Source organism: Tachypleus tridentatus, chromosome 8 (assembly GCF_004210375.1).
Source record: "Tachypleus tridentatus isolate NWPU-2018 chromosome 8, ASM421037v1, whole genome shotgun sequence".
In the NCBI taxonomy this organism is placed as follows: domain Eukaryota; kingdom Metazoa; phylum Arthropoda; class Merostomata; order Xiphosura; family Limulidae; genus Tachypleus; species Tachypleus tridentatus.
The window spans coordinates 44,593,147-44,618,564 of record NC_134832.1 but is presented as its reverse complement, the minus strand read 5'-3'; the positions used below and the strand labels follow the sequence as shown (position 1 = coordinate 44,618,564).

The following is a 25,418-nucleotide window of genomic DNA, read 5'->3' as shown; positions in this document are numbered from 1 at the left end:
GTTTTATAATAAAAAGTACATCTTATAAAGTTATGTGAGCTAAAACTAAGTTGCATAATAAATTAATGTTATCCACAAACTGAAAAAAACAAAACAATATATATATATATTTTCTCAGGATAGTTTGTAGTATTTTTTTTAAATCTGATTTTTCAGGTTTCAACAAGAATTGACTTTGCCTCAACTCCCAGAAATGACTTTTGCTGATAATTTACTACAGATAAAACATGAAAGAGGATTTGGTATAGAATTTAACTGTCTTGATGCTCTACATCTTGTAGACACAAAAAATGACATAATGAAAGTTGCTGTTGCTGAGGTTTGGCAAAACACAAGGTAAGTAATAAAAATAGCTATAAAGTGATGTCTTTTTTTTTTTCATCTGATCATACACTGTAGTAAGTCTTACCTAGTATAGTGTCATTAGGAAGCATGCAGTATATACTGTAAATATTTCATTTGTAACTCCCTTTTGTAGACAGTATAAAAGTACTGGCTTGTAATCCAGTGTTTCAGGATTTTACAGTAACTGCTAATAATCAAATGTGAAGTTACTTTAAATTTTTGTACCAGTCTTTAACTTTGGAACATGTTGTTACCTAATAATGCAAAATTAATAGTTCTAAGATTAAAAAAAAATAAAAATATTGAAGACTAGTATATTTCAAGACAATAACATACCTCCACACAGACAAAATGATATTTTTCTCACATGTGTAGTTATGACTTTTTTGTGTCATTAACTTTCAGGAAACTCCCACCTAAGTTTGTTCCTTTCTCTTTAGCAACATAGCCAACTACACTGCTTCTCCTTTGTCCCTCTGATGATGTAACACATTGGGTCAGGTTATGTTCCTTTTTGCTGTGCATTATCCTCCTCCTTATGTACATAATCTACATCAGGCTTTCTTTCTTTGGTGATGTTAATTTCTTTCTGAAGACCTGGACTGATGTTGTACAACTTAAGTCCTCAATATTTTTCCAGGTTTTGCTTCTTTCCGGACCTTGCCCTTTACTCCTGTCTTTCATCTTAATCAGTTAACTTTTAACCTTCCCATTCTAGGTTCCAGGTCTTCCTCTTTTTCTTGTTCCCCACCTCTGCCATATGTCTAAATCATCACTATTCTTATTGGTGACTATGATATAATATTTAGCCCTGTGGATACTCACTTCCTCTTCTTCTCCTACTATTTCTCTTGTTTTCTTGTAACATTCCCTTTTCTTTTCTCTACTATCACCTCTTCTCACTTTTCTTTGCTTCTCTTTTGATTTCCTTTTTCTTTTCCCTCTGACCCCATCTATGGTATATTTCACCCAGTCTGGGATAGACCATGGTTGATGTCTCCCTCTGACCCCATCTATGGTATGTTTCACCCAGTCTGTGATAGACCATGGTTGATGTCTCCCTCTGACCCCATCTATGGTATGTTTCACCCAGTCTCTGATAGACCATGGTTGATGCATAAAATACATTTATACATATATCTCTTGATTTTATTCTCCATGTTTTCTGTGTTCCATCTATCAGACTCACACCATCCAATTCTTTACTATTTTCTTTGACATAGCATTGGCCCTTTTTGAATTCTTTTGTATTCTGAAAGCAGCTGGCGTTCTTTTTCTTGAATAGTTGACTTCTGTTAAGTCATTTTAAGATGGTATTCTTTTCTCACATCTCCACATTCTTATAGAAAGCTACTCAGTAGTGGTGGATTTTCATAGATCTAAATCCTTTTTTCCCACCTACCAGTATTTCATACTTCTGGGAATTTTCTTCATATGTTGTGTCAACTGAATTCAGTTTTCTCCTCTTTACCTGCAAGCTACAGCATATCTAGCTACCAAGTTTTGTGCTTCTCATTATCAACTTGCTCAGGTGGTTCTTTCGTTTTTGAGATATACACACATGCACCTTCCAAATCCAAAGAATTATTTCTTGGGTCCCATTGTCCTTGTTTGTGAACCTCCATTCTTCTCACCTCAAGGAATTGACATAGTGCCTGGACAGTGCCCATATGAAATCCAGCATTCCCTTATCAACTCTCTTTTCACTGATTCTTCTCTCTTAGATTGAGATGCATCTCTGGATGGGGACATGACTTCTGGTGTTTGAAAGCATCCTTCTTTCCTTTTACCCAGCTCTTAGTCCATTTTTTTGTTGGTCTCCACCATTCCTTGTTACCAGGCAGCCTTGTCCATTGCATTTTACCTTTTCCATCATCACAGGGTTTCTTACTCTGTTCCATTTCCTCATTCTTTTCTGTTCTCCTCCCATACCTGACTGGGATATTACAGTGGTATTGCATGCTGTCACACATGCTTCATTTACTCTTTATATCTTCTTTCCTTCCATATTTATTTCTTGCCTGTGATCTCTGTTGTTTGGATGTCTGTACTGTTTTTGCTTCTCGTACTCTGTCCATTTCACTTATACTTCTCAACCTGGACCAAACTTTCCATCATAAGATTTCTACTGCTTGGGAAGGTAACCAAGTATACTTTCTTTTGCATCTTTCTTACTTCTGTTTCTTAACTGTATAGTTGTTTGGGCCTAGGTCTGCCCCTTTGTCCTATATGTTGTTGATTATCACAGAATTCTCCCCTTAATGGTCTCCACCTTGCCTGTTTTTATTTTGAGATTCTTTTCTTTCACAGACTTCACTCTTCTACTCTTATGGGACAGGTCTGTTGATGCCTCTAGTTAGTATATTTGTTTGTGGATGTGGATGCTCATAAGCTATTTAACACTTCACTTTTGATTTGTCACCTGCCTATTCTCTTACTTTCCAATTTTTCCAACCTGTGTACCTCATCTTCCAGGTGAGTGTGTGAATGACTCCCCACATTTTTTCCTCTCATTAATTACACTATCAGGCTGTTTCTTTTCTTGATGAATTTTGACTTCTGTCAGTTGCTATTCTTCAACTAATCAAACATCTTTGAAAACGTAAGTACATTTTATTTTTCAGCTCTTTTGTTTTTACATTTCTTAGAATCCTGACAGGTGGCTGATGCTGCCTCCTAGGGTGTGCTTATGTCCCACACTTTTTATTGAGTAAAGATAATGGAAAAAACTCAAACCATCTGTCTTAGCTGTACTGGTGTCTATTGTGAGATGGGTTATTACACAAGAGCACTTGAAGAATCCTTACCCACTTGTTCAATCCAGATTGTACCAATTCCATGGACTATTACAAATAATGTCAACACCAGAGAAGAATTCTGCCCAATTCTTTGCCCTGTGCCTGCCAACTTTTAAAAATAGTTTTATAGTCACCAATTACATTGTCTCCAGTCAAAACCTTTTCCGACTGGTGGTCCAGTGGGGATCCGGGTGTTTCACTAGATCTCCCAAACACGAATTTTCCTCCCTTCTCTTTCTTTGAGTGAAGCATGAAAGATACTTACCACTTACCAGTTCCTAGCCATTGTAGTGGTGTACTATAAAGAATCCTCACTGGTTGGGTTTAGCACAATACAGTGAGAAGTGAGGTGATTATGACACTGTCTGTGTAGTATAGGTCATAAAAAACATTTTCCACAAAACTAATATGTGCCTTCTTTCTGCATCCAGAGCCTGTTCAGTATGGTTTGATTGTGCCCTAACCACACTACAAATATTGGCTCATTGACTGCTTGTGTACAAGTGCTCAGATGTACATCCCATTCTGTCTATCTCTGTGGCACTTGGGTCTTGTTTTCCTCTCCCTCCTTACATTAAAGGTGAAGAGTATGATCTGGCCAAAAAGAGATGCAGTCTTCCATGGGTGTATCTGTATGGAGCCTCTACCATTGGATGTCATAATCCATGGACTTCTCCTTGAGGGCTTTCTAAAGAGAACTTTCTAGGTAAAATTATGCACAAACATCTCCAGCATTTCAACATAGGATTCTAACATTTCTACATGAAGAGATGAGTTATCATCTCCAAAATTGACATTTTCTTTACCTGAAGATCCAATACCAGTATCAAATTTACCAGTATTCAATAGATACTGCTACACATTTCTGCTTATTCTCCCCACTTCTGGTGCACATCTGTTTTTCTTGACTCAACAAAAACTGAAGTTGTCACAAGTACAAAGGGGAAATTAGTGCACATGGCAGTTGTGTCACCCTTCTCTTGGTGGAGAGCTTTTGTTGTATGATGTTGTCATCATGCTCCAGCACAGTTCACATTAAATGCATCAATTTAGCTGGAAGTTACCTCAAGGCTAGTGACATGCAAGTCTCATAAGCAGACATGTGGAAGATAGCATTCCTGTGTGTAGAGGTATTTATTGCAAATACATTTTCAGGTAAGGAAAATGTTAACTTGAGATACTTTCTAAAACTTTGTCTAATTAAGTAAAGAGCACACATTTTAAATTAATGAATGATTTAAATTATGAATTGCTTACAGTCTATAAAAAATAAACATTAAAACAATAGTACAAATTGTAAAAGACTACTGAAGTATTAAATTTGTTAATTAAAAAAACTGTCCATTTTACCATACTACCATTGTTTCAGAGTATTAGTAGTGAAGTATTTCAAAGTTTACGGGATAAATTACATGGTATCTTCCAAGTATTCAAGCATGCAAAGAAAAATATTTATAGTAATACAAAAGAACAAAGATACCTGGCAATGATGGACTTAAAAAGTTATACTATAAGTAGGGATGTAGGCCATATCTTTCACTATTTGTTCAGTGCAAAGGTACCTATTAAACATCACTTTTATTATGGACCTCCTGGCTCAACTGATCCCTCAGTTTTGATATTAAAGTGGTAAATTTTAAATGGGTGTTGAACTCAAATCATTTTGATTTTTACTCTCTTGATCACACTTTTCTCCTGGTAATATTTATACAGGGTGTTCGGAAAGTCACTGTGCAGTTTTGTAATCGTATTTTATTCAGTCTATTTCAAGCCAGCAACTGATAGCAGTGTTTAGAAACAAAATAAGAAGGATCCAGGCCTGTATTGATGCCAACAGGGGTCACTTTCAACATTGTTTATAATTGTCATTCATATTTACCTCCTGTATTCTATATTGAAACATGTCTGTTAATAAATATATAAGTGCACAGTGACTTTCTGAACACCCTGTACAAGGTTAGGCTTTTCCTTGTTTTTAAATATTCCATTAAGTTAGTAACAGTAATGCTAAATTAGCTAGAGAAAGTCATAGTATTTTGAAAATTGGCAATTTTTTTTAACAGCTTTTCATCTTGTTTTTCGTTATGTGCCATGTGATATGATAAACTTAAATAACTATATATATAGAAATTATTATAATATATTTCAGGTCCATAGAATAGGATGTTTTAATTGTAAAGAAACATAAGAGAAAAAGTTGAATGCAATAATTAAAGTTGGCATTGTTCCTACATTATTTATGAGCTGTCCATTTAACAGCATTGTTTAAAACCTTCTATTTACAATGCTCATAATTGAAGACGTGTACCTGTTTAGTGTCATAGCATGTAAGTAATTTCAGTCATACAGGATTACACTTAAAATTGTGTTATAACAAGGGGTTAACATTTTGAATAAAATCATAAATAAATCACTATGTTTTCCTTCTTGTGGTTTCTTTTATATGTTTTGAATTTTGAATATATTACTATTTCTCCATGAGAAAAATATTGAAAGTATACCACACCTGACAAAAGATTACTTATCTTTTTTTTTTAATTTTTAGGGCAGAATGTGAATATGTTAAAGAAGTAATAAAGCCATTTGATTGGACTTTCACAACAGCCTACAAAGGGACACTGATATCCACAGATAGCTCTCTGCAGGTAAGATGATTTTGTAGTGAAAGTTCCTTCATACTGTGTTTGATAGAAGACAAAATCTGAACATTTTTGTTCCTTATTATTAATAAAAGATCATGCATTGTTCAAACCTATTGTTATGTCTTAACATTTATTTTTAGGTTCACCAGTTAACATTTTGTTTCTTAGCTCGTGAAATAAATGTATATGAATATCTGTTTAGTCACGTTATTTATATAAATAATGTGGGGTAAAAAATTAATAAAGAAATGTGTAAAAAAATTGATGATTTCTTAAAAAGGATATTTTATTTCATATTATGATTGGTTAAAACTTGTGTTATTAGCTGACAAAGTATTGAGATGACATTTCAAGTCCTGTTAAAGGACAGGTTGACCTTAAATTATGAAAAGATAAAAAAGGTTTAAATAAATATTTTGCTTTAATTTGTGGTAATAAATATGGATTGCAAAATATGTTTGGAAAATTAAAACTTGAAATAAATTTCTGTATCACCAAAAAGGTTGTTAAATCCAGTTAAACTTGAGAGATGAGATAAAATTGAAAAAAAGTTTCACACTTCAAGAGCTTTTAAATAATAGTGGATATTATAAAAATAATTGCATCGGAAGTTACTATAATGAAGAGGTGAATACCTTACTGAAGTGAAAGTATTATGTGTTTGATTTAATAGTAAACGTTTTTGTAAAGTAATTTCATAGAATATATTATACTTTAGATATTTAAAAATAAATCAAAATAATTTTAATAAGTAAAGTGTAGTATAAGCATATGTGATCTGATCAAAACTTTATTCTTGTCCAAAAACAGCCAATCTAGAATAAATGGGCCATTTGCATAAAGATGTTATATAAAAAAAACAAAAACAAGCATAAAAGGGCAAACCCTGTAAATAAGTAAAATAAAAGATAGGAAGGTTGGCCCTTCCTTAAATGCAACTTGAATATTTGAACCCAGCTGTTCAGGATGGGCTACTGCTACAGGTGTAGTGTCTTAGACCACAAGTGCCATTTTCTCATTTCAGATTGTTCATGTTTCCCTATGCCCTTAAGTTATGAGTTTAAACTCAGTGGTTGAGGAGAGCAATTCACCATTAAAATTATAAAAACAATATTAATCATGTTGAGAGTTGTCAAACCATAGTTTCAGATAAATGTCAACCAATGGATTTTTTTTTTTTTTTGCTAGTCCTACTTTTTTGTTACTGCACCTCTCATTGAAAAGAATAAGAATTTTATCTCTTTTGGACTGCTTGATTCTCTTAGTATAAAATTTGTATGAAGTTGCTGTTTCTAATGTGACATAAGAATATTTAGATCTGTTTGTAGGTATAAGAATAATGATATTCCAGCTTTTGGAACAGAGTGGCAGCACCCTAGATTTGATCCTCTGTGTAGGGTTTGACATTTGTTACTTTCATCTTTTTAACTTGGCTGGAGTCATTATCATAGCTCCAGATAAGTGATCATAGATGAGATAATGATCATGTTTTGATATTCTAAAACAAAATTTTTCAAAATATCAAAAATCTGCCAATGGAGGTTGAAGTGAAAAGTTTAATATGCTGTACATAAGTAGAGGAAGTCCTTTAAAAGTACAAGATAGTAATTATGAAACTGTTTCTCAAGAATCTCAGGTTCTTTACGCATGTGAAGATAGTAATATTATGTTAGGTCTTGTCCAATCAGATTGGTTGAAACGTGCTGGAAATTTGTTTTAATATATATAGAAACATACACATTACCTACTATACATTTTTTTGTGCAGGTGAGGCTATATTTTTTTTTGGAGATGCTGAAGATCTTATGTTGCTTAAACAGTAAATACTTATATATTTTAAGGTGAGTGAAACAACTGAACGGATAGACATAGAAAAGCTGAAAGTAAGAGAGAAGATAATGTTCTTTGAAGACATTCATCTGTTTGAAGATGAATTAGCAGATAATGGATGTGCACAGTGTTCAGTGAAAATAGTAAGAACACTCATTATCACACATCTTCTTGTTTTGTTGATAGATTTAGTAAAGTGCCCATCAGTAATAGCATCAGGTGTTTTTGAAGTAACGAATCAGAACTGGTATCGAGTTATTTGTGAATTCAGCTAATTATATATCATTCATAAACTAGATATTTTTTAATTGTATTACTTTTTTAAATTGCCTAGTAGGAAACTGAGAAGATTGTCAAAAGCATAAACAAATTGAATTATAAAAAAATAAACAAAATATAATGGATTAAAAAATTAATATATCTTATTTTCAAAATCTATAAAGAATGATGAAATGCAATTAAATCCATGATTGTACTTGGAAGTTAAGTTTGAAACTGACAAAACATTTCATTTGATTCGAAAATGGTATCCATACACTATGGCAGTGTTGCATGCCAAAACATTCAACACAATAATTTTAATTATGGTTTGAGTTTTTTTATTGTTTTGTTGATAAAGGAGCTATGAAAACTATAGTTTCTTTAAGATATGCTTAAAAATCAAAGACAACTTGCAGCACATTTAAGATATTTTAAAGAAATACTATAAACATAATTTTTTCTTTGTAATGTTGTTTATTCCCAGAAAGTAAAGATCTGGAAATCTTGGACAGTATTTTCTGTATTTTTATTAGGGAAAAAAAATTGATGGTATTCCTTTTTTGTTTGTTGCATTTCAGTTTTTTAAGAAACTTTTTCATGATCAGTCTGGTAATTAAAACCAGTTGTCTAATTATTTTTGGATATTTTGTGTTGATTTACTTTTAACTTACACAAACACCTATCATTTTGTGATCTTACTGGTTTCAGTATAAGGTGCTGTAGTGGAAAAGATACCTACTATGCTCAAAGTTATTTTACTACACTGCTGGCCAAAATCTTAAGGCCAATGAACATAAAGGAAAAATATGCATTTTGCATTGTTAAACTCAACCACTTATTTGAGTAGAACTTCATGAGATGAAAATAAGAAAAGGGAAAATAAAAATAAAAAACCTTTTTAGCATTTAATAGGTAAAATGTAAACACTATGAAAGTAGCTTAAATACTAGCTGGTCAAATGTTTAAGACAATACTGAAATGAAGCGTTAATCAGTAAACACGTTAACGAAATTTAGCCATTTGTGTTCAAGCATTAGCATTGTCAACGTCTCCCACTGACATCTCCTGTGGTACATTGGGTAAAAACATGGCAAAGGCTAAAAAGTTGGCAGAGTTTGAACATGGCAGAATTGTCGAGCTGCAAAAGCAAGGTTTCTCTCAATGTGCCATCACTAGTGAGATTGGGCATAGTAAAATTGCTGTTGCAAATTTCTTAAAAGACCCTGAGGGATATGGAATGAGAATTTCAAGTGGTTGGCTCAAGAATATTTTGCCAGCATTGAGCAGGAGGATTTAACAGGTTGTCTGGCAAGACACCTGCCAATCGTTGTACCAGATTAAGACCCTTACGGATGCAGAATGCAGCTCAAGAACAGTAAGACGGCATCTACGAGAGAAAGGCTTTAAAAACTGTAAACGTCTTCAAAGGCCGTGCCTCCTTCCATACCACAAAACAGCTCGGTTAAACTTTGCTGAGAAGCACCAAACATGGGAGGTAGAAAAGTGGAAGAAGGTTTTGTTCTCTGATGAGAAAAATTTAAACTGGATGGTCCAGATGGCTTCCAACATTACTGGCACGATAAAGATATCCCACCAAAGACATTTTCTACACAACACAGTGGAGGAGGTTCCATCATGATCTGGGGTGCTTTCTCCTTCCGTGGAACAATGGAACTTCAGGTTATACAGGGGTGTCAAACAGCAGCTGGCTACATTGGCATGTTGGAAAGAGCATCCTTATTGACTGAAGGCCCTCGCTTGTGTGGAAATGACTGCATCTTTCAGCAAATAACGTGATTCTTTTGGACAATCGAGTGTTTTTGCCTGAACTGAACCCCATTGATAATGTTTGAGGGTGGATGGCAAGGGAAGTTTATAGAAATGGACATCAATTCCAAACAGTACATGATCTTCGTGAAGCCATCTTCACCACTTGGAATAACATTCCAGCCAGCCTTCTGCAAACGCTTATATCGACCATGGCAAAGTGAATGTTTGAAGTTATTTGCAATGATGGCCATGCAACTCACTACTTAGACCTCTTGTTGGGCATTTCCTAACCTGTTTTGGTTTGGTCTTAAACTTTTGACTAGCTGGTATTTAGGCTAATGTTATAGTGTTCACGTTTTCCCTATTTTTCCTGGTGTGTGAATAATTTTTTAAAAGTATCTTTAATAACTAAAACTTAAATTGTTTGTATTGAGAATTTTTGTAATGAAAAGACTGATATCAAAATTTATTTTCATGACTTGGAGTTATGAGATGTTAGAATTTGTGAAAGTAATTTAACCATTTTGTTACAGACTCAGTATAATATACACAAGTTTATCAACACATTTGCTCACATTAAGTCTTTTAAAATTTCACACTTGGAGGGTATCAAACAAAATTTTTTGCGTGAGTTTTACATATAAAGTAAAATAACCAAAAAATCATGAATAACAACACTGATACCATAGAATTATAATTTATTAAACTTAGTAACTAAGATATATTTAGATTTTAAAAAATATGAAATTTCAAGCAGACTAAAGACACAACCTGCCGGATTGAAAAGAATGTGATAGCCTTTTCAAAGATTAAAATAGCTGAGAAAACCACTCTGTAAACATTTCATGCTGTTGATTGTTTATTCACATGTATACTTTATTAAGAGTATATAACAGACTGTTTTAAAAAATGGAAAGAGTTGAAAGGAGGACACCATGTTTGATTCAGTACATAAGCCATACCTCAGCATAATAAAAGATATGAGGTCCTAATTTTATCATAAAGCTTGTCAATACTAATAGTTTGAGCTCCTAATTTGCACAAAATTATGTACTTGGTATTTTGATATCACAAATATCTAATCTTTAACAGTGCTGCATTTGACATACCATGTGTGTCACTGAAATCTAAATTTAAATGTGTCTTTTAATATTTACTTTAGAATTAAGAACTTAACTCGTATATAATATTAAAGTTTGAATTACAATTTAGTTTGATTCCAAACTTATTATCATAAATTCATAAAATAGTAGTTCAATAAAATTGTAAATGCAAGTCAACTTACATGACCCACAGCAAAAGGGTTAATCCACTGTTATATTTATGTGTGTTAAATGAAAATAATGCTATAAGAAATCACTTACTTTTTAACCAAGTTAAAAGAGAAAGTGGTTTTATCTATGAGAGATAATAGAGGGTACATATAAAACATGGAATATCTGTATTGTATATGTTTAAAAGTAGATAAGACTATCAACAAAATTTGTATTTATTCTTATGAAGTTTGTTATTTAATGTTTGTCTCTGTTAGATTAAAGTCAATTCAATGTCTTATGTGCATCTTAATTAAAAATATTGGAGATAATTGAACAACATTGGTTAAGGGTAATACAGAAACATATTTTTGGTTATGTTAAAAGCAACTTGTTATATTAAGAAAACCTAGAAAGATGATTCATTAAGAAACGAAAACTTCACTTCTACTTTGTTATCCTGGTGGTAGTACTGATTTTGTATTTAACATTATATATAAAAATAGAACTTAGTCAGTGGTATAGGGTTTAGATTATAGTTGTGCCTAAGGAGTTTAACTTTTGTATACATTTTTTCAATTATCCTGTTGGCACAGTGGTATGTCTAAAAGCTTATAACACTAAAATTCAGGTTTTGACACCAATGGCAGGTACAACACAGATAGCCCATTGAGAAGTTTTGTGCTTATCAATAAATGTCCCCTCCCCAAAATGGTGATTTACTGGTTTAAAACATAGAAGGAATCTTGCCTATATACTTATCAGAAGAAATATGGCTAAAGCAGCATATTATTTGAATATACAGTCAGTGTGGTAGATTATGAAAGTTTTTGAGTTCAACCTTTTTAACAGATTGAATTGACTTTTTGCAACAGCGACAACAACCTGAGGATAAATATGTGTATTTGAAAAACTTTTGTTCACATTATTTGATTTTTAATTATTTGTTTTTGAAATATTTTTAAATATGATTTGTTTTTTAGTTTAAAATTAACATGTATGTGTGAGAAGTACAGTAAAGTATGCTATTAAATTACCTCAAATTTTATACATGTTTCTAGATAGTAATATTTAAAAAGAAAGAATGTGATTCATAAAATAACCACATTATTATTATCTTTAAAATTACATTTCAATGGATGTATTTTTTCATTCTGTTAAAAGTAAGTTACTTACTTGTAGGTGTATATGAAAATATGTTATTTCAAAATCTTACAATATTCATACTTATATTTCAACAAAGACAGTTTTTGACAAGATTGATTTCAGTTGTTCTATAGTTTTAATAACAGGCATATTAGGCATATTAACTACTAAAATTCTGTGAATATGAATATTAAAACTCATAACTAATATAAAGTAAAAATGTGTCCTCAAGACTGCTGGTATGGGTGTTAACTCTTTAATTAAAATAAAGTACAGAACAACGTTTTGACCTTCTTAGGTAATCTTTAGGTTAACCTTTTTTTTAACCTGAAGATGACCTAAGAATGTTGAAACGTTGTTCTGTACTTTATTTTAATTAAAGTATTGTTACTCATATCAACTGTCTTGAGACTACCTGAAGCCTATTAACTCTATCTTCATTTGCTTTTTTTACTCATGCTTCATGGGTATACTGCATGATATATTAAATATTCTTTTCTTTTCAAAGACTGAATCACACAAATGATGAACATAGAATGGTGCTAGTGACTTACTACACATAGGTGTTTAAAGTTAAGACTATACATTATATTTTATCTTACTCTGTTTAGAGAGTTATGCAGGGAAGTTTCTTTCTATTATTACGTTTCTTCTTGCGAGTTGATAATATCCTGGTAAGAATTAATGACACAAGAGTATATCATGAGGTATGTCAATTTTTATATACATGTCATTTAAGACTGACTTTAATTGTTTAGTATTTTGTTTGTAGGGTGCTGTGTAGTTTAATTTTAACAACTTAAACTTGTATTAAATGCATAAAAATATATCTGAATAGTTTAATATAATAACAATTATTTTATACCTTAAATATTTTATTAGCTACCAGTACATCTATTGGTAGATCTAATGAAAAGTTTATTTTTTATATTAGTCTTATTTACTTTCTTTCTCACTAACAGTCATGTTGTAGAAACTAGATAAGACTGAAGGCAAAAGGTTTACTGGAAAATATGCCAGAAGGGGCCCCCAAATTTGTTACAAAAATAATAAAATTACATAATTTACCAAGTGGGCCAACCAGGATTTTTACAAGTGTCTCATTATGCCAATCTGTGCTTGAGGGCATATCCTACCTATTGAAAATACTGGTAATAATATAATGTTACTCAGTAAATTGACCTCCAGACAAACAGGTATTTCACAGCTCATTAGTGGAATCCTTCATCATGACGAGAAACCCACTTGAAGAAAAATGTATCTCAGATGGCTGGTATGGGTATTAACACTTTTACCAATAAATCAGAGAACAATGTTTCGACCTTCTTAAGTTATCTTCACGCTGTTTTCTGCTTTACTAGTGGAACCTTTGCTTTCTTTTTATTTACATCAATGATATAGATTATAAATGCTCAATAAATTATTGAAGTTTTGGGTGTTGCTGGCTGTGGAAGAATGCTACTGCTATGAAAATAGATTTGGATTATTTGGTGAATTAAACAAATAAATAGAAGATGGCTTTTAATTAAAATGACTGCAAAATAATGCATACACATAATCATAATCTAAATTCAAAGTATTGTTTTGAAGTGAATAAACTTAGCATTATGGAGTCATCCGAGCAATGTACAGAATAAATAGGATTTTAGGTCTTGTGTACAGAAATATCAAACACAAGTTGTATATGTAACAGTAAAGGCCACATATGGTATACTGTATTTAGTCATGGATTCCTTATCTTAGGAAGGACATTAAATTGTTGGAAAGGATTCAGAAAAGGGCTACAAGGATGATATTTTGGATGGGAAGAGTTTGTGTTAATATTTCTGAAATTGTTTTCTCTTGATAAAACACAAGAGTTAGAGGGAATCTAATTGAAATGTTTAAGATTGTTAAGGGAGCTGATAGTGTTCATGCATTTCTTTTCATGCTTAATGGTGGGAATGGTAGGACTAGGGAATATGTATGTAAACTTTAGCAGGATAGAGTCATTTTTAACTAATGCAGCTTTATTTTGTCAACAGGGTGGTTAGTTTTTGGATTTGATTGCCTTTGGATGTGATGGATGCAGTTAATTTAAGGGGGGTTAAAGGAAGGCTTGATAAGTATTTAAACAAAAGGCTGGCTTTGAGTGTTAATGGTTAGTTTAAAGTTAAGTTTAGTGGATGGGATGGCTTGAATGGAGTGATAAGCCACTTTTTGTCCTTAAATTATAGCTGTGTAATAAAAATAAAAACATCACACTAAACTTACTAGTCTTCCTGTACACTTGTCAAATCTGTACATTTCCATTGGTCAGATTGACTCATGAAAAAATTCAGATAATTTTTTATCATTTGTGAAATTTATAAATTTAACTTTAATTAGGTTAATATTAGATCCCTGTATGGCAGCTTTGACAATAGTTGGTAAAATATCTGAATATTTTTTCTCGTTACCAAAACTTATGTGTCAGTAAAAAATAAATTGTAGCTATTTATTTGTGAGTATTGTTTTTGTAAATATAGTATTGAAATCTGTTGTCACATAATGTTTCAGATGACTCTTCTTGTTTGACTTCAAGGTTGATTTGTCAAGGGAAAATTGTGTCTATAATTATCCAGCCATATAAGTTAACTATATTAGATTCCATTTTGCTGACCTGTCATTACATAGTTTCTAAAACTTCTCTATTTTTGATGAACTTTCTAAAGTCTGATTTTTGAATTCTCCAGACCTAAGAGCATAAGATTTTGAAAGTGTTTTATGTTGTTAGTCTCTATTTAACACATTTTTATTTGTAAATATTGAGATATGAATGTGTTCACACGTGATTCACACAATTACTCATGTTATTCTATCTGTCATACAGCTACATAAAGGATGATAAAATAAGTATTTGTTTAAAGTACTGTCTTCTCAGATATTATTGTTTTCAGGGGGGCTTCCAATATATGTTGTTTTTATCACTGCTTCTACTACTGAATATAATTCACTTTTAAATTACCTAATTTAAATGAGTTATTTTTATTATAATTTCAATTAACCAATTCTTAGAATTCAATGAAACTTTTCTAGCCTATAGATATGGTCTTTTAATAGTTTTGATAATTACGTATCACATTTATTAATCAGTTTGAAAGCTAAAAGCAACAAATTCAACTTGTGTTAAAACATTTTTAACCTTTTTTTCCTAGGAATCTAAGAACTATTTATTAAGAGAATATGTGAGCCGTGAGAGCAGAATATCAGACTTGAAGGTAAGTTTATAAAACATTCTTGTAAATGTTAGTGAGTCTGAAAATAGGTTTATGATATATTTAAGGAAATTACAGTATCATTATTTTATACAAGACATATACAAAATATTATAAAAAATTGATCTAGTGTCAGAGATGATATCTTGTTGTTAAGAATACCTAGAATCTAGAAAGTACTGAGTCATGCTCATCTTGTGTGACCCCATTGTTCTTCAGTAGCAAGTCTGATAATGCTAAACATCGGTTGTTGAAACCTGTGGTATAGCTTTGTGCTCAACAACAAACAAACAAAGAAAAAGGGTCTTGTATTGTTAAATAAAAGGTCATGAAAACCAAAATATTCTTTGAACTATATGAAATATGCTTATATCAAAATAAGTCCTTCTCCTATTATCCATGTCCCTATTACTTTTAATTGTCTTCTGGTCACAAATAAAACAACAATTGACAGTGGTCAGTTATAAGTTTATAAACAAAATACTTTCTGTGATTAAACCCACCCACATGGATATAGTGTGGGCTTTGTAACTTCATATCTTTATTGTATTTACTGTATGACACTAACTGGAAAATCTTTCATATTACTCTGCATCTCAACAATCTGTGGAACCAAAAACACTTTAAGGTGAATTTTATTAAATTAAATTCAAGTTATAACCTTAAAGGATACTAAAGTATACAACTGACTTGAAAAAACAACAACAAAGAAATGTGTGAAGAGTGTGTTTAAAAAAAAACTGATTTGTTAATATTGAATTTTAGTTAAAATGAGGTTTGTAATTTCCTGTAAAGTATACTTGTGAAACTGTTACTATTTATTGATTTTTATATCATGATAAGATTATTTATGTCAATAAACCACATATAAAAATATCTCGTGTAGCAACATTCATTCTTAAATAAATGATAAGGCATTGTGACTTCTTTAGTCAAAGCTCTAAAGAAAACCTTTTTTTTTTTTAAATTAGGTTCCATCATCTCTTCTAACGGATCCAGGAGAATTATGGACACATCTACCAATCATAAGCTCTTGTTACGAAAAGCTTGAATTTCCAATTTGTTAAACAAGAAGTGACAAATTTGTACATTTGGCCATTTTTTATTTGTGTAATGATATACTTAAAACTAACTTTCAAAACATGTAATACATTGTCTCAGTTTTCATTAATGGAACTACCTTATATCCAAGACTGATTAATAGTTATTTAGATAATAAATAAAAAATGTATTGAGCATTTAGACATTATTATTAGTTAATGACATTTTGTGTATTAATAGTGTCAAACATAACCATTCAAGACAAACTGTATAGCACTGTTTGTAAAAATTTATTGTAAGATTTCACAACTTGGCTCTTAACTGGGTAACAGCCAGTTTGGTTGAGAGATGAAGAAATTGCATCCAATCTTTGGAAATTTTATAAAAGTAAGATGGTTGGTTAATTACTATAACTAAAAAAAAAAATCAATTTTTTGTTATATTTTTCTATACAAGATCAACTTAAAACTTAATTATACCTACATTTACATCTACAAACTAAACCTTAAAACTGTGAAATATTGACAGTATGGACAAAGTTTTATTCTTATTTGTAGTTTTTCTATCCAAACCTTATTGTATTGTAAATGATGCTGTTTGAACTGTACTGCAGAATTATCCTTTAAATAAATTTGCATTTTAATGGGGGAGTATTGAATATATAAATAACTGTATATTGATTTTGAGAAATTTAATAAAATAAACCAGTACTTATAATTAAATTGTGTGACACATTTTTGTAACACTAAAACCTAACAGTTACTTTGTATTTGATATAGCATAACAAAATACAAACATTTAAATAGTTTCATTTAGTTATGATAATTTCTTATTTATTTTACTACAAACAACTGTACTGTGGACAGTCATACCTAAAATGGATGAATTGCCCATAAGAATAAAAGCTGCCATCACTTAGAAAATTATAAGGTAAAATAAATTATTCAGTATGGTTTTTGACATTTAAGTTCTGGTTGTTTTGAAACATAAAAATAATTTGTGTTTTGACTTCCTTGATGGATGTGGGTGTATGGGGAAAGGACCTGGAAAGTGCACATGAGCTGAACACTGCAGGTTTATGGTGGGTTCTGGTGTTTGTGTAATACTTGTACTCCATTCTAAGGGCTGATCTATACTTCATTAGAAGTGATGTCCAAAACACCCCATTATGGGAAGTGAGTTCCTGGCAGCCATTGCCAGATTTCTCAATGATGCTATGGACTAAATTGTGATGGGTAGTAATGCTCATTCTCACTAAACACGTATCTTTGCCTTTTATGAACAATACTTATATCAGTCTTTGTCTATATTGAATACAATATGAACCATCTTCCAGAATAGGCTTTATATCTTCTTCACTTCCCAGGTACATAGAATCAGCTAAGAAATGTCTCAGTGAAGGATTGGAGAAATGTTCTTCTGAGCTATATCAGCTGCTCAGGATGGATGTATACACTGTGGAGGTGATTATTAACGTTTAGAAACATCGGATTATTGAAATCTCTGAGCTATCATCCAGCAGTAGATTCTTCCAAGTTAAATGATTAAGGTGGTGGTTCATAACTTGATGTGTTGTTGATTTATGCATTAAAAAAGCAATAAAGTTTACTTTTATTAGAAGTTTGTGAGTTATGATTTAGTTGCCAATAATTTGCTAATCCCTAGTTTATTTTATCCAGCACAAGTTCAAATGTAGACCCTATGACTTAGGAGGGAGTGTACAGATATTTAGTTTCATAGTATGCATGTTAATTATGACATTAAAATTAGATGTCATGAACTTTTAGCACTATGAAAGGCCAGCCCTTGGGGTGAGTAACATGCTCTTGCACAGGGTGCCCTTGTCAATTTTACAGGGTCAGGGGTATCAAATACAAAGTTTACATGGGTCACAGTTATACTTTGGGTCAGCTCTGACACTATTCCACTTCATTAAAATAAGGTTTGATTAACTTTTTACTTATAATGTAACTGCTAAGGCTCAGTGTTTATTTAAACATTTATAAGTGTGTTTTACGTGTGTGATAATTACAGTAGTAGTTAGTGAAAAATACTTGTACCAAAGTTAAAAATATATTACCTTATTATCCATAAAAGCTCTCATTTTTAAGTTTGTAAAGTTTATAGGGCATCATTTGTTATAGTATCTTAAAACAGTCACTCTCTAATCAAACCTATAGCATTTGACATTAAAACCTGATTCTTAGTCGATTCATGTGATTTATTTTTAAATAAGTGAGATGGTAGCCAAAGAGCTTGTTCAAATGTATCTCCTGTTTTCCAGTGTACACCTCTAAGGACTGAACCCTTAATAAGAGAGAACAGATTCTTGTTTAACTAAGCTATGTTGAACTATTCAAAATATACTAGCCCTAAGTGGATTTTTCCACCTAGTCATTCGATGACTTCACTCATTACCAAACACGAGAAAGGCTTCTCGTGGAAAAGATTGAATGGAACTGGGATAGTCTCACATAAGTACTTTGAAACTTATTTACCCAGGGATCAAGGAAATTATACTAGAACTAAATTAGGATCTGATTAAACCCCATACAATTAATCAATATCTCAGCTAATTATTTGTGGTAGTTATTATTCGATTTTACTTGATTGCCCAAATTAGTGCAATTCATGTAGGGAAGAAAACAGAATCCAACTAGGCTCAGGTTAAATCACAAAATCATCTAAGGGATTTTATCAGTTAATTACCTGTAAATCTTAATTATGGGCTTTGAGAGGACAGAAAGGTATAAAGCTGGACCTGTAATAATTGTCACGAAGTTGTCTGTTTCAATGGGTTTTTCTCATCCACAGGAGGAAACTATGGATATACTATGTATTTAAAACCTTTTAGGACTTTAATTTTGTCTTACACTCTTCCCTTTGATTTAACCCTTTTGTTCATATAAAACATGTTAATTAATGTGTTGTTGGCGATTTAAATTTAAAACTGGCACATCTTGTTTCAAAACATTGTTTTGGATTGCATTTTGCGCAAGAATTGGAAATGTCATACAACACACTTTATTATATATGTAACATTTGTTAAGACCCAGCATGGTCTAGTAAATTCATAGTTCCCTTCTTGTATGTTGTAGAGTTTACCTACATTTATTTGTCGTATTATCTGAATAGCTATAAGTTGTAAATAAACACTGGCAGTAAAGTTTTCTCTCCCTCGAAGTGTTAGTGCGCTTTTTCTAAAATGTAATAAAGTTTGTTTATGCATAGTTAAGCTATATAATGCATTATCTGTGGTGCGCCCACCACGGGTGATGAAACCCAGTTTTTAGCGTTACAAGTCTTTAGGCTTATTGCAGAGCTACTGGTGGGCCGCAGTAAAGTAGTGAACATTATTTCATTTTATCACCCTTTAGCCTTTACGAGTAAATATAGCGACAGATAGAAACCGAAAACGCTTTTTAAACAGAGGAACAAATTCTCTCTTCTAAAAGATTTTATTTGAAACAGAAACTTTTTATGTGTATGTATATATAAAGTATCATATGTGAATCATTTTGCAAGATAAATAGAAACTTTGTTTCAGATGTATTGAATTGCAAAGAACCTGGCTTAACAGAAGAAACGTTTTAATTCTACCAAGGCTCGTTTATCACTGTTGTCATTGACAACACTACGTCATATGACGTCGGCTTTCAATTCAGTAAGGTGCTCGAAGGCTCGCCAGTCTCCCGGTATGCCAGAAGCAATTGAGATACAGTGGTGGACTGTCAGTTTTCTTCCACCGATTGAGCCTAAGTGGTTGCAGAACTATGTTGAAAAACGATCTTACCGTATGCGTGTGAACCACGGAAAGCAATCCGAGCACGTGCTTTTCCACCCATCTATGGTGCACAATTCGAGAATTCCTTTGGGCGTGTTGCGCGACTGAGACTTACTGTTGAACAAACACGTTGCTGCAATCAAAGTGGTTAGAATCTTCTGAACAGTATAAACATTTAATGCTGTTTATGTATATAGTTATGTTTATCTCTCACACGGTGATCAACATTAAAACATGGACGACTAGTTTTCGTGTGTATAAATCTGATTTATTTAAGGTTTTTCCGTAAGCCACCGCTCGGAGTTATTATAACGACATCTCTTGTATACTGATTTCTTTTTCAACTCAAACAAGTATAAATACAGAGAAAATATTCCAAGATATAATTCCTCTCACGTTTGAATAAATACGCTGATATATTGAAGAGCGGATTTGAACGAGTGAGTGTTTCAGAACTTTCAAAGTTAGTGTAGTTGTATAATAACTTTTTAAATCAAAAGACTGAATTATTTTTAAAGTTTAAATCCGTCTATTGGTCTTCCCGTGGTGTTTGAAATGTCTCATAATACTGTTTAAATTACTTAGGAACTTGAAGAATAAAAAAATATGGACACATATGAGACAGACTCAAATTTTGAGCCCCAGATTCGAACTCGCTGTAACACATGGCCATTGCCTCGCCTGGAAAAAGACGACGAGGAGAAACCTATGATTCCCGCTACAGTCTACGAGCACGCGCAGTCTCCCGCGGAGACAAACGGTCAGCTTCAGCGTAAAAACTCTGCACGCAGAAATGCATGGGGAAGCATGTCGTACGCTGATCTAATTACACAAGCCATACAGGCGTCACCAGAAAAACGACTAACCCTATCTCAAATCTACGAATGGATGGTCCAAAATGTGCCCCACTTCAAGGACAAGGGAGACAGTAACAGTTCAGCTGGTTGGAAGGTAAGGAACTCGAGTACAACTGATATATTTTATTGGCATGTATTTTAAGTCTGTGTTTTCTAGTTTTATAAGCTAGTTAAAATGTTCGTTTGCAAATCATGCACTGGAAGTATATGTCTGTTACAATGAGGCGCTTTCCAGTGGTTGATAAAATTTAAAAAATTATAAATAAAATGTTAAATCATAAAATAAAATGTTCTGTGCTAACAAATATTGTTTTTACTTAAAAAATCAATAATCCTTTGTTTCAGAAAATAAAATGTACGATTACGATTCGTGTAGGTTGTTGTAAGTAACCAAATTTTATTAAGTAACAGTATTAAGAAGTTTGATGGAATTAAATATAATTTTACTTCATTTATTTATATGAAATCGTTCACAATTTTTTGTTTAAAATAAATTCAAGCACAAGTCTTTGAATTATTTGTAAAAAATGAGATAATATATGTGATAAATAAATAGTTCAGGGTGTTAAATGAAAAGATTAATTATATAAAAAGTTGAATTTTCTTATTTGGGTTTTACTGAAAAACAGATTAATTAAATAAAACAAAATTTTGTAGACATACAAACCATAATTTGATTTAAATTTACATTTTAAATTTGATTTTAGAATTTCGCGCAAACCTACACGAGGGCTATCTGCGCTAGCCGTCCCTAATTTATCAGTGTAAGACTAGAGGGAAGGCAGCTAGTCATCACCACCCACCACTATCTCTTGGGTTACTCTTTTACCAACGAATAGTGGGATTGACCTTCACATTATAATGTCTTCACGGCAGAAAGAGCAAGCATATTTGATGTGACGGGGATTCAAACCCGCGACCCTCGGCTTAAGAGTCGAGCGCCCTAATCGTCTGGCTATGCCGAGCTTACATTTTCAAGATGAGTTGATTTAACAGAAAGGGGTTCTCATTTCTTTCCTTTAACATATGATAAAATTAAAACATTTTGGAAGTAATAAGATCCATAGAACAGCTTTTGCAGTCTTATGAAAAAAACTTTATGAGTCAAAAGTGCTAGATGTATAAAACACAAGAGGATTCGTTTAAAACAGACTAAAAATTACTAAGGCCTAACGTCCCAACCTCTTTAACATCCAAGCGAGTTTTTTCTTCAACCCTATGATCACTATGGCCTCCACCGTTAAACTTCAATATTTTCAGATCATTAAACATGGTGTTATATCAAAAAAAACATGATGGTGAATTAACAAGGAGAGAAATAGTGTTACATTGATAACATTAAAATATGTCGGCGTGTGCTGGCTCATTTGAGTGAGTTACGTGTTTTTTGTCTTTTTTGTGTGTGTATGTATAAATATAGCCCTGTAACCTAACTTTTTTGTGAATAAATTTTAAAAACTGAAAATTGTTGATTGTGTTAAATAAAGTTTCCCGACACGTTACGCCTCTGTAAAGTTTGGAAGGCGAATTTAGTACACTAGTAAATAAATGCGGATATATTTTGTAAAAATATTATCTAAGATACTGATAAATAATTAATTTTCCCTAAATAACATTTATTTTGTTTGGTTTCTTGAATCTGCCCACCACGGATATCAAAACTCGGTTTCTAACGGTTTAAATCCGCAGACACACCGCTTAGTCATTGGGGGTGGGGATGAGAGTACAGAAGTGAGTTTGAAAACATTTCAGATCCAGTTTATTCTGTTCAGTTATTACATATTATACTTCTCTTTTTCAGCTTTTTCGTAGTGTGTGTGTGATGTTCTTGCAAAACTTTCAAACTAGCAAATTTATCCATTAATATCGCTTAAAATATGATACTTGAATAATAACATTGTCTTTTTTCCTTTCTTTTCTTTTTAGTTTAGCTTTTCAAGAGAGGTATAATAATTTAGCCCCATAGTGGCACATCGCCGTGTCTGCGGACTCACACCATTAAAACCCGAGCTTCGATACCCGTGGTAAGCAGAGCACAGATAGCCCATTGTATAGCTTTGTGCTTAATTTAAAAAAATCTAATACTTTAACTTCTGGCACGCTGTTTAATGTAACGTAACTACGACAAATATGCAAATATAGCGTGCTTTTTTTGGCTTTCGGTAATTATGACGAAATTTTAAAACTATATAATATCGCTTTCCTCAATAATTTCTATATCTTACGGAAATTTAAAGACTGTAGATATTTCTTGTTGCAGGTTTTATCTACGATAATTGTTTAAATTATTCTAGGCCGGAAACAGATATATATATATATTAAACTTATTGCGAAATTACAAAAAATTGACAGTATAAGAACAAACCAAAACAGAAGATCTGTCATTGTTGTTACAGATTGAACATGAAAAATATAGAAAACTGATGTTATAATCAAAGAAGAAACGTGAGATCTCGTGATAGCAATATAACAGCGGGCTTGCTCCAATCACAAGATCAGATTGCAAGTGGCCTGTCTGATATCATAACTAGTATAAATAAAGTACCTAGCACTTTAATATTATAAGAATAGAAGGAACAGAAGGTGTAATACCTTAAGAATAACGGAACAGAGGATATAATACTATAAGAACATGAATAAAGGAGGCTATAGTACTATAATAATAGAGGGTACGAAAATACAAGAATAGAAGGAACAGAGTGTGTGAAACAGGAGAGACATGGTGTTATATTAACAAAAGAAACATGGTGTTAGATTGACAATAGAAACATGGTGTTTTATTGACACAGGAGATACTTGGTGTTATATTTACAAAAACAAAACATGGTGTTATATAAACTGGAGAAATATGGTGTTATACTGATAGGAAAGACACGGTGCTATATTGACTAGAGAGATATGGTGTTGTTTTGTAACAAAATATTACTCGGACAGAGTAACCTTTATATATATTTAATCTGTTTAGTTTCAGTTGTTTGAGCTTGACCAGACTGCATGATGCTAAAAATGTTAAACTTAATAAAAATTAAAGGATTTTTTTATTATTATTATAGCACGCTCTATTAAAACCATAACTAGAAGTTTTTATACTTTACAGCTCAACTGTTAGTGTACAAAATAATTAATTACTGCTATGAGAAACATTACACTTAGTTATGTTTATATATTACTTCAAATGTATTTTGTCTTCATTCCAACGTCAAGCGCAATAGTCTGTGAATCGTTGCTCGAAAGTACAAGTTGGCACCCAGTTATGTTCTGCTTTACGAACCATTAGTACCCGAGTTAGTTTGGGCGGGTTTTCTGTAGGGGTGCATATTTTCAAAGGGTCACCAAAGTAGTATTTATTCATTCTTTTATATACAAAGTTGCTATTAATTTCTTTCATTTCTTTGTGTCCTCTTTTCTTTATTAATGCGATAACAATTAGGCACAGCTAACATAAAGTTAAATTTGTTTTATAAACTTTAAGAACAATTCAGTCATGTCAAACTTTAAATAGCACAGTAATTAAGACTTATTTGTTCGTTTCAGATATTCGTGCAATGCTACACGATGGTTATTTCTGTTACTTGTCACTAATGTTGAAATTGAAATCAGCACCCTTGCTCCAACTCTTTCGCTACCCTACTCGAATAGTGGGATTTTACAGCCACTCTTGTAACGCACTCATGACCCTGAAGTATACAGAACCAGGTTTTCTGGCAGCAAGAGACGAATAAACGCAAACCCTCGAATTCACAATTCGATTCGATAACCTTTAATCCGTGCCCGGTCCAAGGCTGTAGTTAACCTGATATCAATCGAAAAATACAAATGTGCTTATGGGAACCAACCAAGTCGTAAAAGTTTTCTTTCAATTAATTGTTCCAAATCTATTGGTCGAAATAACACGTTTTGTTATTACCAAATATAGTCTTTTCAAGTAAAGGAAAGCACCATGTTATCTATATGTGAGCATATATACATATTTGTTTTGAATTGTTAGCTCCTTACTGGCCTTATAACGAATGCATATATACATTTAGGTACGCCACAACTTATAGAATCTACTGTATGGTCGAAATGAGATTTACTGTTTTCACTGTTTCTAGCTCCCCGCTAATACAGTGGTGTGTTCACGGATTTACAACGCTAAAATCAGGGGTTCGATTCCCCTCGGTGGGATCAGCAGATACCCTCATGTGGCTTTGCTATAAGAAAAACACAAACACACACACTGTTTCTATTATTTTCTCAAATACACGGTTCGGACATTAAAAAAAATAACGTGTGGCGTCGCTTGAAGTTCAAAACTAGAGATTTTCAAAACAATATTTTTTTGTTTCTCAGATTTCGCGGATTTAAATGAATTCTACATAATCATTGTTCTGTTTTATAAAGTAGGTACTGCAGTGACCTCTGGTATTAATAGGTCTGTCTTCACGAAGGAGAAAAAACTATGTTCTGCCGAAA

The 25,418-nt window shown here is 32.3% G+C and overlaps 2 protein-coding genes across 7 annotated transcripts in view; both read left to right on the top strand.

Annotated features, from left to right (window-relative positions):
- LOC143222321 (TIP41-like protein) overlaps positions 1 to 17,044 on the top strand; it is a 31,886-nt gene extending 14,842 nt beyond the window's left edge. For all 6 annotated transcript variants that reach the window (XM_076448694.1, XM_076448691.1, XM_076448690.1 and 3 more), the window contains 6 exons: positions 157 to 336; positions 5,689 to 5,788; positions 7,627 to 7,758; positions 12,657 to 12,752; positions 15,222 to 15,284; positions 16,253 to 17,044. In XM_076448694.1, the coding sequence (XP_076304809.1) occupies positions 157 to 336; positions 5,689 to 5,788; positions 7,627 to 7,758; positions 12,657 to 12,752; positions 15,222 to 15,284; positions 16,253 to 16,348 (667 nt within the window). In that variant the 3' untranslated portion in view covers positions 16,349 to 17,044. The remainder of the gene's footprint in view (positions 1 to 156; positions 337 to 5,688; positions 5,789 to 7,626; positions 7,759 to 12,656; positions 12,753 to 15,221; positions 15,285 to 16,252) is intronic.
- An 884-nt stretch (positions 17,045 to 17,928) lies between these two features.
- Positions 17,929 to 25,418, top strand: part of LOC143223892 (uncharacterized) — a 56,567-nt gene continuing 49,077 nt past the window's right edge. Inside the window, exon 1 of the mRNA XM_076452367.1 lies at positions 17,929 to 21,057. Coding sequence (XP_076308482.1) covers positions 20,713 to 21,057 — 345 coding nt within the window. The 5' untranslated portion in view covers positions 17,929 to 20,712. The remainder of the gene's footprint in view (positions 21,058 to 25,418) is intronic.